A 13,378-nucleotide genomic window follows, 5' to 3' on the forward strand; every position below is an offset into this window, starting at 1 on the left:
CATTCAAAACCACTATCGATCAAACTTTAACTGACAAGCGCCTAACTGTGATAATGGAAAGTTGTGGAATTTGTCATGCAGCACAAATCCGAAAATGATATTGCTCAAACTGTTTTTTTTTAAATTAATGGTCATGAAATTTAAATGTCTTGACAGTTCCCATCACAGTTTGATAGTTCCATTGAGTTTATAAACTTTTTCCACACATTCAAGTCTTATATAAATAATCCCAACGGGCACATGATCTCTCCTAAATGGTACCTTAACTCTCTCAAAGGGCACCTGACCTCTTACAAATATGTCCCTGGACTTACCCAGAAGGGTACCCCTCCACATCCCCCCCCCCCCCAATCTCCAAAAGGTATTCTATCTCTCCAAATAATTCCGCCAGCTTCAGACCTTCTCCTGAAAGGTGTAAGAACCACAAGTCATGTTTTAGATACCCCACTAGCAAAAGTCAGATCTGTATGAAGGCAGCTACATTTTAACAAGTGCAGCTACCTCCATGAACCACAGACGTGCAAACTATAAACCACCCCTATCCCCCCCTGCAAATGAGGGGAAATGTCTCTAAGAAAGGATAATGTAAATGTACAGGTAGTTTTCATTAAATTAAGATCCGGTTAGTATACTTAAGTTGGACAAAGCATCATTCATCTTTCCCCATTTTGGATTAAAAGACCATCAGCTGAAAGAAACATATTATAAAATCAGCCAGAATGCACCATATCAGTATAAACATTTGAAGAGTACTTTTCCCCAGATTCACAATGCATATGGCAGTGAGTTGTGGTGGGGTGAAGTTTGGGTACTGTGGATGTTGCACAATTCTAAATTTGCTGTCTCTTCCTCAAGCTCTACGGTTGACACTCGATTACTTTGGGTGATGTTTGGTGCTTCACCTTAATAATCACACAAAAAAATTATGAAGCCAGTCATGTAAAATAACTAAAGTTTAAGCTTCTGAATCAAGCCTTTTAACAGAATTTTATTCTTGAGGTGGATATAAAAATAATTTCCCTTGAAAGTTGTTAATTTTCAAGATTTATTTCTTAATATAGCAAAAAAACTCAAATTAATCACAAACATCTTTGTATTGTGAAATTTGTTGCATCTCAATACAATAAAGTGCGTGATTTATCTTTTTCTTTTTCTTTTCTGTCAGGAAAATGAAAGGAAAAGCCTGTTGGATAAATTGACTGCTCTCCAGGAAGTGGGTGTCGCTGTCCAGAATGGCCTGGATGAAGTTGCTAGCTTTTACGAAAGAGTAAAAAAGTGAGTTCCTCTGTGCTATTTGTCTGTTTCTATGACAGTCCTTACATTTCTTCCTGAGAAAAGTACAGAATGCTGTATGTTTGGTAGGAAGCACCAGTTGAGGATGATGAATGATCAGGTTCTGTCATTAGCTGCCTTTACACATGCCAGCCTTTACAATGAGCACTTGCAGTTCTCATTCTTGTGTCATTCATCTTTCCTATAAATGGCTTCTAGCTTTTGAAATAGAAAATGGAATATGTCCTTTACCTTAGAGGTAGACAATATTTTAAAAGAAGCATGTGAGAAAAGACAAAGAACAGTACAATAATAATACACTCATTGTTAACAGGACATGAACTAAATTAATTTGCTGTCAAGTTCATAAAAAAGAATGCATAAAGCTTACTACAACTTCCCTAACAAAAGACTTATAGTAAGCATTTATGGAATTTGAAAAACACTTTGACTGTTTAAATTTTCAATTTAACAAAACCCTTTATTCAGAGAGTTTTTGAATATTTTCTGAGTACTAAAAAGGTTTTACTTCATTTCTCTAAAGTTGATTTTTGTAATTTTGTTGATATAACCCATATGATATAATGCTGATATTAAAATGTACAGCGGTATATGAGGAAAGTATTGCAATTCTAACTGTTTTGGATAATGAAAATGCATCTATGCAATTATATTTAGAACAGATAATGATGGCAAAGCAAGTTTCCAAAATATGTTGGGCAGAATTTGCTGAAAACATAAAGTGGTGCCTGAATAACACACAGTTTTTAGTGGGCATATCAGCCAGCAACTTGTGGCAAGAAAAATTCACCACGTGAAATGTGAATTGCCCAGGTTTCTGGCCAATTTGCTCCTCACCACTGTTTGTTACACGAAAATGGCACTTCCCCTTAACCTCTAAGTGATTTTCATAAAGTTGCTGAATTTGCACATTCATTGCTCTGTAAATTCACCATGGAAAGTTAAGTGTGTAATTGACAACATAATTATCCTTTAAGACTTATTAGCTATTAATGACTCCCAGTCAACCTCCCTTGCCCAGAAAGTAAACCATTTTTAGCATTGAATCTCATTCCTTCAGATTGTGAAGATTTCAGTTTGGATGGGCAGCATGGTCAGCGCAGGCTTGGAGGGCCGAAGGGCCTGTTCCTGTGCTGTACTTTTGTTTGATCTTTGTTCTTTGAATTGTGTTAAGAGATTTTAAAATGTGCAATTAAAATTTTTTTCCTATATTTCTCTCTATTAATTAAATCTTTCTTTCTCTCTCTTTACACTTCCCTCACTACCCGATTTGACATTGCAATCACTCATTTCAATTCACCCTCCTCTGTACTTTTTCTGTTTATTTCTCAATCCTAATGTGATACAGGGTACGATTCTCCAGAAAAAGTTCTATGTGTGGTAGCGAGTGGGAATTGCCGCGAGCTTCCTGGCGCTCGCCCGGCGAGGCGGACAATGCAATTCAACATTAATTGGTCCACTTAACGAGGCCTCACGGGCTTCACACCGCAAATGAAGGCTCACCACCTGATTCAGCAGGACCGCTTTCGCCTGCCCCCGTCTAACAATGTCGAGTTACACTTAAGCTGCACTTGCTCAGCCAACCTCAGCCAGCTCGCAACAATGGCGCCGAGGAGACTGTCCCCAAGATTCAGGGACGCTGACCTGGGGAGGTTCATAGACGCAGTGGAGGCCAGGAGGGGTGTCCTGTTCCCCCGAGGGTCCCAGAGAGTGAGCAATAGGCCAGCCAGTGCTGCCTGTGACAAGGTGGCAGCAGTTGTGAGGTCGGCGAGTGCGACCAGGAGGACTGACCTCCAGTGCCAAAGAAAGGTCAACTACCTACACCGGGCAGCACGAGGGAGTAACACCAATGCACCCCACCCTCCCTGAGGGACCATCCAAGTCCCCAAGCGACCCCAAACCCTCCCTCCAACCCATCCCCCTTCAACTTCCCCAAACCATCCTCCACATCCCCCTTACCTTGTGAGCCACGCATGTGGCTAACAATGACCCTTTTTGTCTGCTTAGGAAAAACTCTCCCATAATTGTCTGGAGAGGGCACAGACTGGCTGAAAGATGCTGGAAGAATCCTCACCTCCTTCGAGGAGCGGGCCCTGGACGCGATCGGTGTATGGCCAAGGACAGATCAGTCACCCACGTGGTGGCTGGCGGATGCCCCAGAGGTGAGCAACCACCGGGCTCCACCCGGGCGACCTGTCAAACGTGAGTCGTTATTGCCTCACTGACTGACCCATCCCTCCCACTAACCACAGGTCCACTCTCCTGCAGAACCTCCAGCCAATGGGACCTGCCCATCCCAGGCAGCACCCTCTCCTACCTCCCAGGTGAACACCTCGGAGGAGAGCTCCGAGGATGCCACTGTTATAGTCGCGGCACAGCTGTCATCCCCACCCTCCACCAGCGCAGATACATACACATCGGTGGGACATGTTACTGGACAGGCTTCACGGGCACAATCTGGTGAGCAGTACACTGCTGATGATGTACATCAGGTGGAAGTAGGAACCCCCAGGCGAGACAGCAGTCAGAGGGCTGCTGCATCCCAGGACCCAGCTGTGTCCGAGTCTGATACTGAGCCTGTGGGAGTGAGTTACCTGGAGCTGATGAAGATGATAATAATCTTTATTGTAACATATAAGCTTACATTAACACTGCAATGAAGTTACTGTGAAAATAGAGAGCAGCAACATTCAGGAGGAGATGTCAACGTCACTCCAGCAGATCCATAGCCACTTGGAGGAGCTCTAGAGGCTTCAGGCACAGGGGTGTCACTGGCAATGAGTGGCACCGAGACCAAAACTGCTACGGTGGCGACCGCAGTGGAAAGCCTGGTATACGACGTCGGCACCATTAGTGAAGATGTCCAAAGCATCGCGCAGCCGGTGATGGCTATGGCTGAGGGTCTCGGCTGAATGTCTGGCTCACTGGGGTATGTCACCCAGTACCAGGCTAACCTTGATGAGGTTCTGCGGGACATGTCTCGATCTCGGATGGGAATGGCCGAGGTGCTGCGGAGATTGTTCCAGGTGGGCATTGCTGAGGCACTGCAGAGCTTGGCCCAGTCATGAGGAGCATCGCCAAGGGCGTCGACACGATAGTGCGGACCATGGGGAACTGCCAGGCCTGGCAAAGCCAGATAATGCAGGGGCAACCGGGGCTCGAACCAGCTGCCCCTCCATCACAAGGTGAACCCCAGAGCCTTATGGACACCGTGGAAATGGGGGTGCTGAGTTACAACCTGGACCCGTCCCATGGAGTGGGGTGGGGTTGGTGGGGGTTGGTGGGGGTTAGGGGTGGTGGGGGGGGGCACCCTCGGGAGAGTGGGAACTTGTATTACACAATAAACATCTTTGTGTACAACCAGTAAGATGCCTCTGTCACTTTCCTCTGCAATATGAGTCGACTGAACCCTTGGCCCATCTCTCCAGACATCTTACCCTCCCCGTGGCATCCACCCACCCTTCAGCCGTGGACATGTCCCCAGAGCCGTGTCCCAGCCCCCGGTGCCTGGCGCAGTTCTTGTTTTTGCCCTCTCCCGCTATTCGTCGGCCTCGTTTCGCTTGAGCAAGAGCGTAACATGTCCGGAGAATGTGCCCATAGTGTTAATCATGTTGTTCACCAGGACCTCAAATGCTCTGTTGCCGTTGCTGTTATTGTTTCACACTTGCAGAAACTTTGTTGTCAATATTTTTAAAATTGTTATCCATATTCAAACATGGTTTAATCAACAATGCCTCCACAGCACACATACTCTAACTGTAATTGATAATAATATAGTAGGTCATACAAATATCTACGTCATCTTAAAATTACATTGCATACCTCCTTGTGTGAATACCCAAAATAACTACCATTTGTTGGGGAGGGCAAGATTTTCCCTATGGACTTTTGAACTCTGCTGTCAGGCATAACAGGGGATCAGAAGCCTGCACTGTGTGGGCAACAATCACTGAATTTTCCCCTGAGTCACAAGTTGATGAGCAGAGTGGCCAGGGTGGTGGGGTTTGCTGCCTAATTAAGGATAGTGAACAAGTTTTCAAAGTTGCAGTAGCAATCCGAGGCCTGTCAACTTGAAAACAGGATGCAATGGCTGTTCCCAGGGATGCACATGATTTGAAACATCAGCTGCTGCTGGAGGATCATCAACTCGGTGAAATATGTTTTTTGGTCTGAACAAAACATGTTGGTCTTCCAGTTGTCCATGACCAAGTGTTACAGACTGGCACATTCCAAGGTCCAGGACTATGATCAAGCTTGGGGCAACCGTTGCAAAGCGCTGTGGGGAAAGGCTATCGTCGAAGCCTGCCTACCGTGGTTATGTGGAACCCCTCGAATTGTATGCTTGCCATTGAATGTGAATAGTAAATGTCACATGGATCACAGTTGTATTGACGCACCTCAGAGTGCAACATGCTGTATGGCGTAAAGTTGAATCTTATTGCACTTTCCATATTGTCCAATTTGAAATGTTTTTGAATGTACTTTCACAGATTTTATGAATAAAATATTATTTTGGAAAAGAAACTAGCCCCTAATAGCTCCAGAAACTTAGAGACCAACAGGAAATTTCCATGTTTTCCTCAATGAGGCCGATTGACACATTGGCGCAATCTACTGGCCATGGCCCAAACAGGGGCGCAACAGGGCCAGTAAATGCCGAGAGAGGCCTCTTCCAGGATTTTCCCGGCTGGCCAGGCCTCCAGAGATATAACAGGATCAGTATTTAGCAAATCTGAAAATTAGTCTCTAGCTGGTAGCTAATATGCAGGACAGATTCCAGCATCCGCAATAATTTGCTTTTATCTAATATGCAGCTTGGCAGATCTACATTGGGAACTATCCCCTTCACCTCAGAGACCTTATGCTAGCGCCGTTCAGTACTGTTCCCCACAAACAGTGAATCAGCACATGTGGAGGGGGGGGATATCACCCAGAGGGGGGGTATCACCCAGAGTGGGGGGGGGGGGTCACCCAGGGGATCGTAGAATTCCAGGCATTTGGCCTCCGGGCTGGGTGGCACCCTGTCACTGCTAAAGTGCCAGGCTGAGGTGCAAGGGTGCCAGGCTAACATTTTACCAATGCCAGGGATTGGGCCCGGGGTTGCCCTGCCCATGTTATGTGTGGGGCGGGGGGGGGGGGGGGGGGGGGGGGGGGGGTTTGGCCCAATGACCCCCTTACAGGGGGTTGATGCTTTGGGGAGTCCGGGGATCATGTTGAGGGGGTCGAGAGATCTGGGTGCCTTTTACAAATGGAGTCCCAATCTCCTCCTGCACTGAGGAGTTTGGGACAGCGGCGCTCTTCAGTGAAGGAAACAGGACTAAGTGCGGCCTCGGTGGGGCATTCCTTGTATTACGTTCTGGTGCTTGGTCGGTTGGAATAAATGCACTAAAGAACGTCTAGTTCTTAGGCTAGTTAAAGTTTTATTGTTGAACAATGACGTAAGTTCGATAACCATAAGAATATTATCAAAAACTACTAACTATAGTAAATTAGGCAAGAGCTACAACAAATTGTGACTATCCACTAAGAAGACCCTCTATCCACCCCCTGAGGTAACAGTGTCACGTGGTTGTTCTCTCCTGCTACCAGCTGGTTGGAGGTCTTGTCTATCACTATATACATGACTGCTTATGCATATCATCACATCCCCTTTCCTTTGGATTGTGAAGTTTGACATTCATTATCTCAATTTGAGGTACAATATACGTGAAATGCTTATTGTGTTCATTATTTGAATATTTACAGTTCATCACAAGTTCAATCTGTCCAATTTTCTTCTGTATCTTGTCGACCTTATAAGCAATGGTTGAACCTGTGAGTTTGCTTGATTTTCATTTGTTGTCGGAGATGATTCTTGCTGTTTATCTTAACTTTGTACATTTTAATCTTGTTCTGGTTCTGTATACTGAGTTATCTCTTGTTCTTTTTTCTTTGAATTTCTTACAATATCACCTTGTGTTTCCATAACAAAAGGTTGCTGAAACTTCAGCAAGGCTCTCCTGTTTCAACTTGGAACTTGCCCGCCTTCAGTAATAATGACATGTGATTGAGGACCTGATGGTTATAGTACCTTGGCATACTTCAACCTTCCCTTTCTATCAGAATCTTCCACCCTGACTGTGTCATCTTTTTCTAATGTTTGTAGCCTTCTTGTCATTTGTCACTATTCCTCTTCTGCCTCCTTTTTTGAAATGTGAGCTTCCTCACAAGTTTTTGATTTGTCTGTTCCAATGGAATGTATGGCAAGATTGTTCTGAGCTATTTGTTCATCAATAACTGCAAAGGAGATAATCCATTTATCAATGGTGCTGCTCTATAGCTCAGTGGCATGAGGTATGGATCGTCCCGGCTGTCCATCACTTTTTTAAGCGGCTGCTTCATAATGTGAACACTTTTTCTGCCTTCCCGTTTGACTGTGGAAACAGAGGACTAGAAGTTGTATGCTGGAAATCATATGCCTGTGCGAACTCTGTCCATTGATGACTGCTAAAACATGGGGCATTGTCGCTCATGACAATTTGAGGTATTCCATGGTGAGCAAAAATGTCTTTGGTATGCTTGATAACACACCTAGCTGATGTGTTTGCTAGTTACACTATTTCTGGAAAGTTGAAGAGTCAATTATCAGCCAGTGGGCGGGATTCTCCGACCCTGCGCCAGGTGGGAGAATCACCGGGGGGTCGGCGTGATTCCCATCCCCGCCGTCCTCCTAATTCTCCCGCCCCCCAGAAATTACCCCAGTGTGAGTCGTGCCGCCCACCTCGGAGAATGCGCGACTCAATGGGCCCTGGGGCTGACCGAATTCTCCGGCCCGCGATGGGCCGAAGTCCCGCCCGTTCTTTACCGGTCGCGCCGGCGTAAATCAAAATAGGTCTCTTACCGGTGGGACCTGGCGGAGCGGGCGGGCTCTGGGGTTCCTGGGGGGCCGTAGGGGGATCTGGCCCTGGGAGGTGCCCCCACGGTGGCCTGGCCCACGGTCGGGGCCCACCGTCGTGGCACTCTATTGTTCCGCACCGGAGGCCGTGGTCCTCCGCCATTCCCGGTGCGGAAATGAATCCCTTCGCGCATGCGCGAGGATGACGCCAACACACGCTGGCGCTCCCACACATGCGCCGACTCTCGCCAGCCGGCAGAGGCCCTTCAGCACCAGTTGGCGTGGCGCCAAGCACCTATCCCGCCAGACGGCGGGGCGCCAACCATTCCGAGGCGGGCCTAGCCCTTGAAGGTGCGGAATCCGGGCGGCCCAACGCCGGAGTGGTTCACGCCACTCCGTCCCGCCGGGATCCCCTGCACCGCCGGGTAGGGGAGAATCCCGCCCAGTATTCCTTTCGTGCCAAATAAAATAAATCCATTCCTACTTTCTGCCATGACTTGTATTGATTTTGCCCATTTCCGTTGGTTCTTTTCGCTTTTTGTACTGAAATATTTGACAGGTTGTACAATTTTCGATCATGACTTGAATATCTTGATTGATACCCGGCCAGTATGCCGTCTCACTGGCTTGTCTTTTACATTTTTCTATGCCTAAGTGCCCTTCATAAATCTTTTTCAGAATTATTGGTTGTAACAATTTTGGAATTACTATTCTATTTTGCCTTAGCATAAACCTATTAGCAGCACTTAGCTCTGCTCTGATATTATAGTAGTTAGAACAGGATCCTTTTGGCCATCCCTCTGTGGGATATTTTATTATCTTCTGTAAAATGTCATCTTTAGTGGTTTCATCTCTTATTAGTTTTGACTTCTCATCTGAGACTGGAAGGGATTCTGTCACAAAATTCACTTGTGCTTGTATATCCTCATCCAAACGTTGGTCTTTCATGTCCGTAGCACGAGATAATGAATCCGCTACAACGAGATGTTTACCTGCCGTGTAGATTAGATCAAAATAATATCTTTATAACTTCATCATCATGCGTTGTGTCCTGGGTGACAGCTCATTTAGATTATTTTTTACTATCGCCACAAGTAGTCTATGGTCAGTTTCCAATAAGAATGTCTGTAGGCCATTCACGTGTTCATGGAATTTGTTTAATCCATTTTAAGCCCAAGCATTCTTTTTCTATTCGACCATATCGCCGCTCTGTGTCAGATATTGACCTTGAAGCATTGGCAATTGGAAGCCGATTCTCGTCATTGTCTTGTTACAATAATACTGCTCCCAACCCATCTATCGACGCATCTGTTGATATCTTTGTCTTCTTCGCAGGATAAAAAAATGTTAATACAGGTGCTGTCGTCAATACTTCCTGGAACATTTGCCATTCACGTTCATGTCTGTCCGACCACTGGAAAACAGTGTCCTTCTTTATTGATTTTCTCAGGCACGTTGTTTTCACTGAAAGATTCGGAATAAACTTTCCTCTACAATTTATCATGCCAAGCATCCTGAGGACTCCTTTTTTGTCAATAGCACATGGCATGTTTAAAATCGCCTTTATTTTTTTCTTGGTCAGGTAGTATACCTTTAACAGAAAGTTTGTCTCCTCAGAATGTTATTTTTTTCGACACCAAACTGACATTTGGCTTTGTTCAGTTTCAATCCATACGTTTTGGTACTTCTCAACACTTTGACAAGCCTTTTGTTGTGCTCTTCTCTTATAGAACCCCATACAATAATGTCGTCAACGTATACTCTGGCACCTGGAATTCCTTCTACGAAGTGTTCCATTGTCCGATGGAAAATTTCAGATGTTGAAATAATACCAAATAGCATTTTGAGAATATAGTATCACCCGAATGGAGTATTGAAGGTGCACAACTTTGTGCTCTCCTCATCTAACTTGAGTTGCCAAAAACCCTGTGATGTATCTAGTTTGCCAAAACATGTCGCTCCTGATATCAGACATGTGATTTCTTCTCTCTTCGGAATAGGATAATACTCTCTTTTAAAGTTCAAATTGAGATCCTTCGGATCCATACAGATATGTAGGTCATTATTATGTTTCTTCATGAAAACCATGGAATTCACCCAATTCGTTGGTTCTTCGATGCGTTTAATCACCCCCAGTTTTGTCATTCTCTCCAGTTCATTCTTAATCGTTCCTGCAATGGAGTTGGTACGCGTCTTGGTGCATGTATGACTGGTCGTGCATTGCCTTTTAACTATATGTGATAGGTGAATGGTAACAAGCCGATTCCTTGAAACATTTCAGGAAATTCTTTCAGGATTGCATCTATTGATGTCTGTTGCATAGTTATATTTCAGTCTGCAGTGTAGATACTTTTCACCAGCTTGAGTGCTTCACATGCTTCCACTCCCAATAAAGATTCACGCTCAGCATCTGAGATTGAGAATTTTACTGAGTGCACTTTGTTCTTTACATCGACCTCTAGTTCACAGATTCCCAGTGATTAATGTCCCATTAATCATCAGAGGAACTGTCCAGTTATCTTTTGAACACTTACATCTGCATTGCTGTTACGACAAGTTTGCTTTGACACCTGTTTACCTTGCATGCTTTCACAATGCATATCTTCACTAGATATCATGGGCGGGATTCTCCGACCCCCCCTCCGGGTCAGAGAATCCTGGGGGGGCGGCGTGAATCGTGCCCCGACGCCGGCTGTCATATTCTCCAGCGCCATTTTTCGGGCGGGGGCAGGATTCACACCACGCCAGTCAGGGGCCATTGGCAGCGGCCCCCCCGGCAATTCACCGGGCTCCGATGGGCCAAGTGGCCGTCTGTTTTTGGCCAGTCCAGCCGGCGTGAATCACTCACCTCTGCACCGGTGGAACCTGGCAGGTAAGTAGGCGGGGCGCGGTCCTCGGAGGGGGGGGGGTGGTCCCACGGTGGCCTGGCCCACGATCGGGGCCCACCGATATGCGGGCGGGCCTGTTCTGCCTCCTTCCTCCTTCCACGCCGGCCATGACGGAGCCCTACTGAAGAGAACCCTCCACGCATGCAGCAAAATACGCTGGCTGGTCTGCGCGGAACCACACTGGCAGTTCCGTGCATGCGCGAGATTCCGCACTTTAGGGGGCTTTTGACGCCAGAGTGGTAGGCGCCAGTTCTCCCGCCGGTGTGGGGACTTAGTCCCACAGAAAGGAGAATCCTGCTGCATATCTATGAAAAAAGTGTCTTCAAGATTTATTTCATCAATCACATTGATTGACTTGTATTTCTGATTTTGTTTGGCAAAGTGATTTTTGCCTTTGCACCTGGAACAGATTTTACCAAATGCTGGACGTTGCCTTTGCAAATGTTTGTTGCCGCATTGCTTGTATAAATTTACTCGCTTAAAATGACCACTGTTGGTGGGACCATGACTTGCCTTCGGGTATGTCATAACACAAATGGCGCCAACTGCCTCTCCGAGCTCCGCGGCAAAATTCTTCAGGTTTAGAGTTTTAAACTGCTGCGCAGCTAGGTTGCTGACATGGCAAATCTCAATAACATCATCAGGCTGAAGGTGATTGCCTCTCCAATACCTTGTTGTTACAAATTCCAAGCACGATTTGACCGTGGATCATCATCACTTGCAAGGTAGCCAAATTACATGACTGAGCTCTCAATCGCAAATCAGCCAAAAAACTATCAAATGATTCACTTGCCTTCTGGTTGCACATGGGGGGGGGGGGGGGGGGGGGGGGGGGGAAAGCATTCGATCATCTCATTTATTTCGGTCTGCAATGCCAGTCAAATTGCTTCACAACTTCATCAAAGTCTTTGCTATCCGCCTCACTATCGAAAACGAACGTAATACATATTTCTATCACTTATGGACCTGCTACAGTGAGCAGCATAGACACTTCTCATCAGGCTGTGCCTGCAGACCAACGGCTGAAATATAGAGTATAAATTGCTGTTTAACAATGCGCCAATTCTCATCTACATTACCAGTGACTCTTAGCTGGTGTGGTGCCTTCAGACCTTCCATCCTGGACTTCAAAACATTGCGTATGAGCTGCCAGTTGTTCGCAAGATTAGTAGAAGAGTTTTTCTTCTCAGCAATTATCTTTAGCTGTTCAGATCTTCAAAGAATCTTGGGCGAGATTCTCCGCAAATGTGTTTCACGGCAGCCTTCACGCCCGTTCCCGGGACCCGATTCTCCCCCCCCCCCATCGGGGCTAGGAGCGGGACCCCGGGAATCACGGCGTCGCGGCCTTAACGACCGTTGTTAAGGCCACGCGCCAAGGTGACACGCGGCCGGCTCCAACCCGCGCATGCGCGGGTGACGTCATCACGCCATTGACGGAACCCGAGCATGCGCGGTTCCGCATTTCTCCACCGCCGCCCGACAAGATGTGGCGGCTTGATCTTGTCGGGCGGCAGAGGGGAAATAGTGCGTCCCTTTTGGGCGAGGGGGGGGAGAATAGCGGGAGGGCGTGAAAAATATCGGGAGGCCCTCCTGCTATTCTCCCAACCGGCGTGGGCAGTGGAGAATCGCGCCCCTTGTTTTCATGTTAGATCTTCCATGTTACATTCTGGTGCTTGGCCGGTTGGAATAAATGTACTCGAAGAACGTCTTGTTCTTCGGCTAGTTAAGGTTTTATTGTTGAAAAATTGCATGGGTTAGATAACCAGAATTATCAAAAACTACTAACTATAATAAATTAACTGCAAGCTACAACAAATTATGACTACCCACTACGAAGACCCTCGATCCATTCCCTGACATAAGTGACACGTGGTTGTTGTCTACTGCCATATGTTGGTTGGAGGTTTTGTCTATCACTATATACATGACTGCTTATGCATATCATCACACCCTGGAGTCCTGTTCAATAGCGTGGCCTCTCTTGGCGCTGCAAGAGCCAGGAAACACTGGGCTAAATGTGCTCATCACTGGATTCTGTTGAAATTTGGTTAGATCATGCCCATTAAGCCAAATGGGTAGCCCTGCCACCCCAATACCGCCTCTGCAGCAGGGGCAGGAAGGAGCCTGAAAACTGGCACAGAGGGCACGGCATTATTTTAACTGTTCCTATGCCCACCTCTACATCCGTCTCCAGTAGGGACTACAGATGTAGCCTTTGGTCTCGCCTCAACTCACATGAAATTGTTTTAGTAATATGTCATGCTTAGGTGCAGTCACTTGTTGTATGTAACCAATTGCTTTTGGTAACAATTATTTCTCATTT

The 13,378-nt window shown here is 46.3% G+C and overlaps 1 protein-coding gene across 9 annotated transcripts in view; it reads left to right on the forward strand.

Annotated features, from left to right (window-relative positions):
* LOC119970506 (multiple C2 and transmembrane domain-containing protein 1-like) overlaps nt 1-13,378 on the forward strand; it is an 891,726-nt gene that overhangs the window by 839,826 nt on the left and 38,522 nt on the right. For all 9 annotated transcript variants that reach the window (XM_038805255.1, XM_038805256.1, XM_038805254.1 and 6 more), the window contains one exon: nt 1,166-1,275. In XM_038805255.1, the coding sequence (XP_038661183.1) occupies nt 1,166-1,275 (110 nt within the window). The remainder of the gene's footprint in view (nt 1-1,165; nt 1,276-13,378) is intronic.

The sequence above is a fragment of the Scyliorhinus canicula genome, chromosome 8 (genome assembly GCF_902713615.1).
Source record: "Scyliorhinus canicula chromosome 8, sScyCan1.1, whole genome shotgun sequence".
NCBI lineage: Eukaryota > Metazoa > Chordata > Chondrichthyes > Carcharhiniformes > Scyliorhinidae > Scyliorhinus > Scyliorhinus canicula.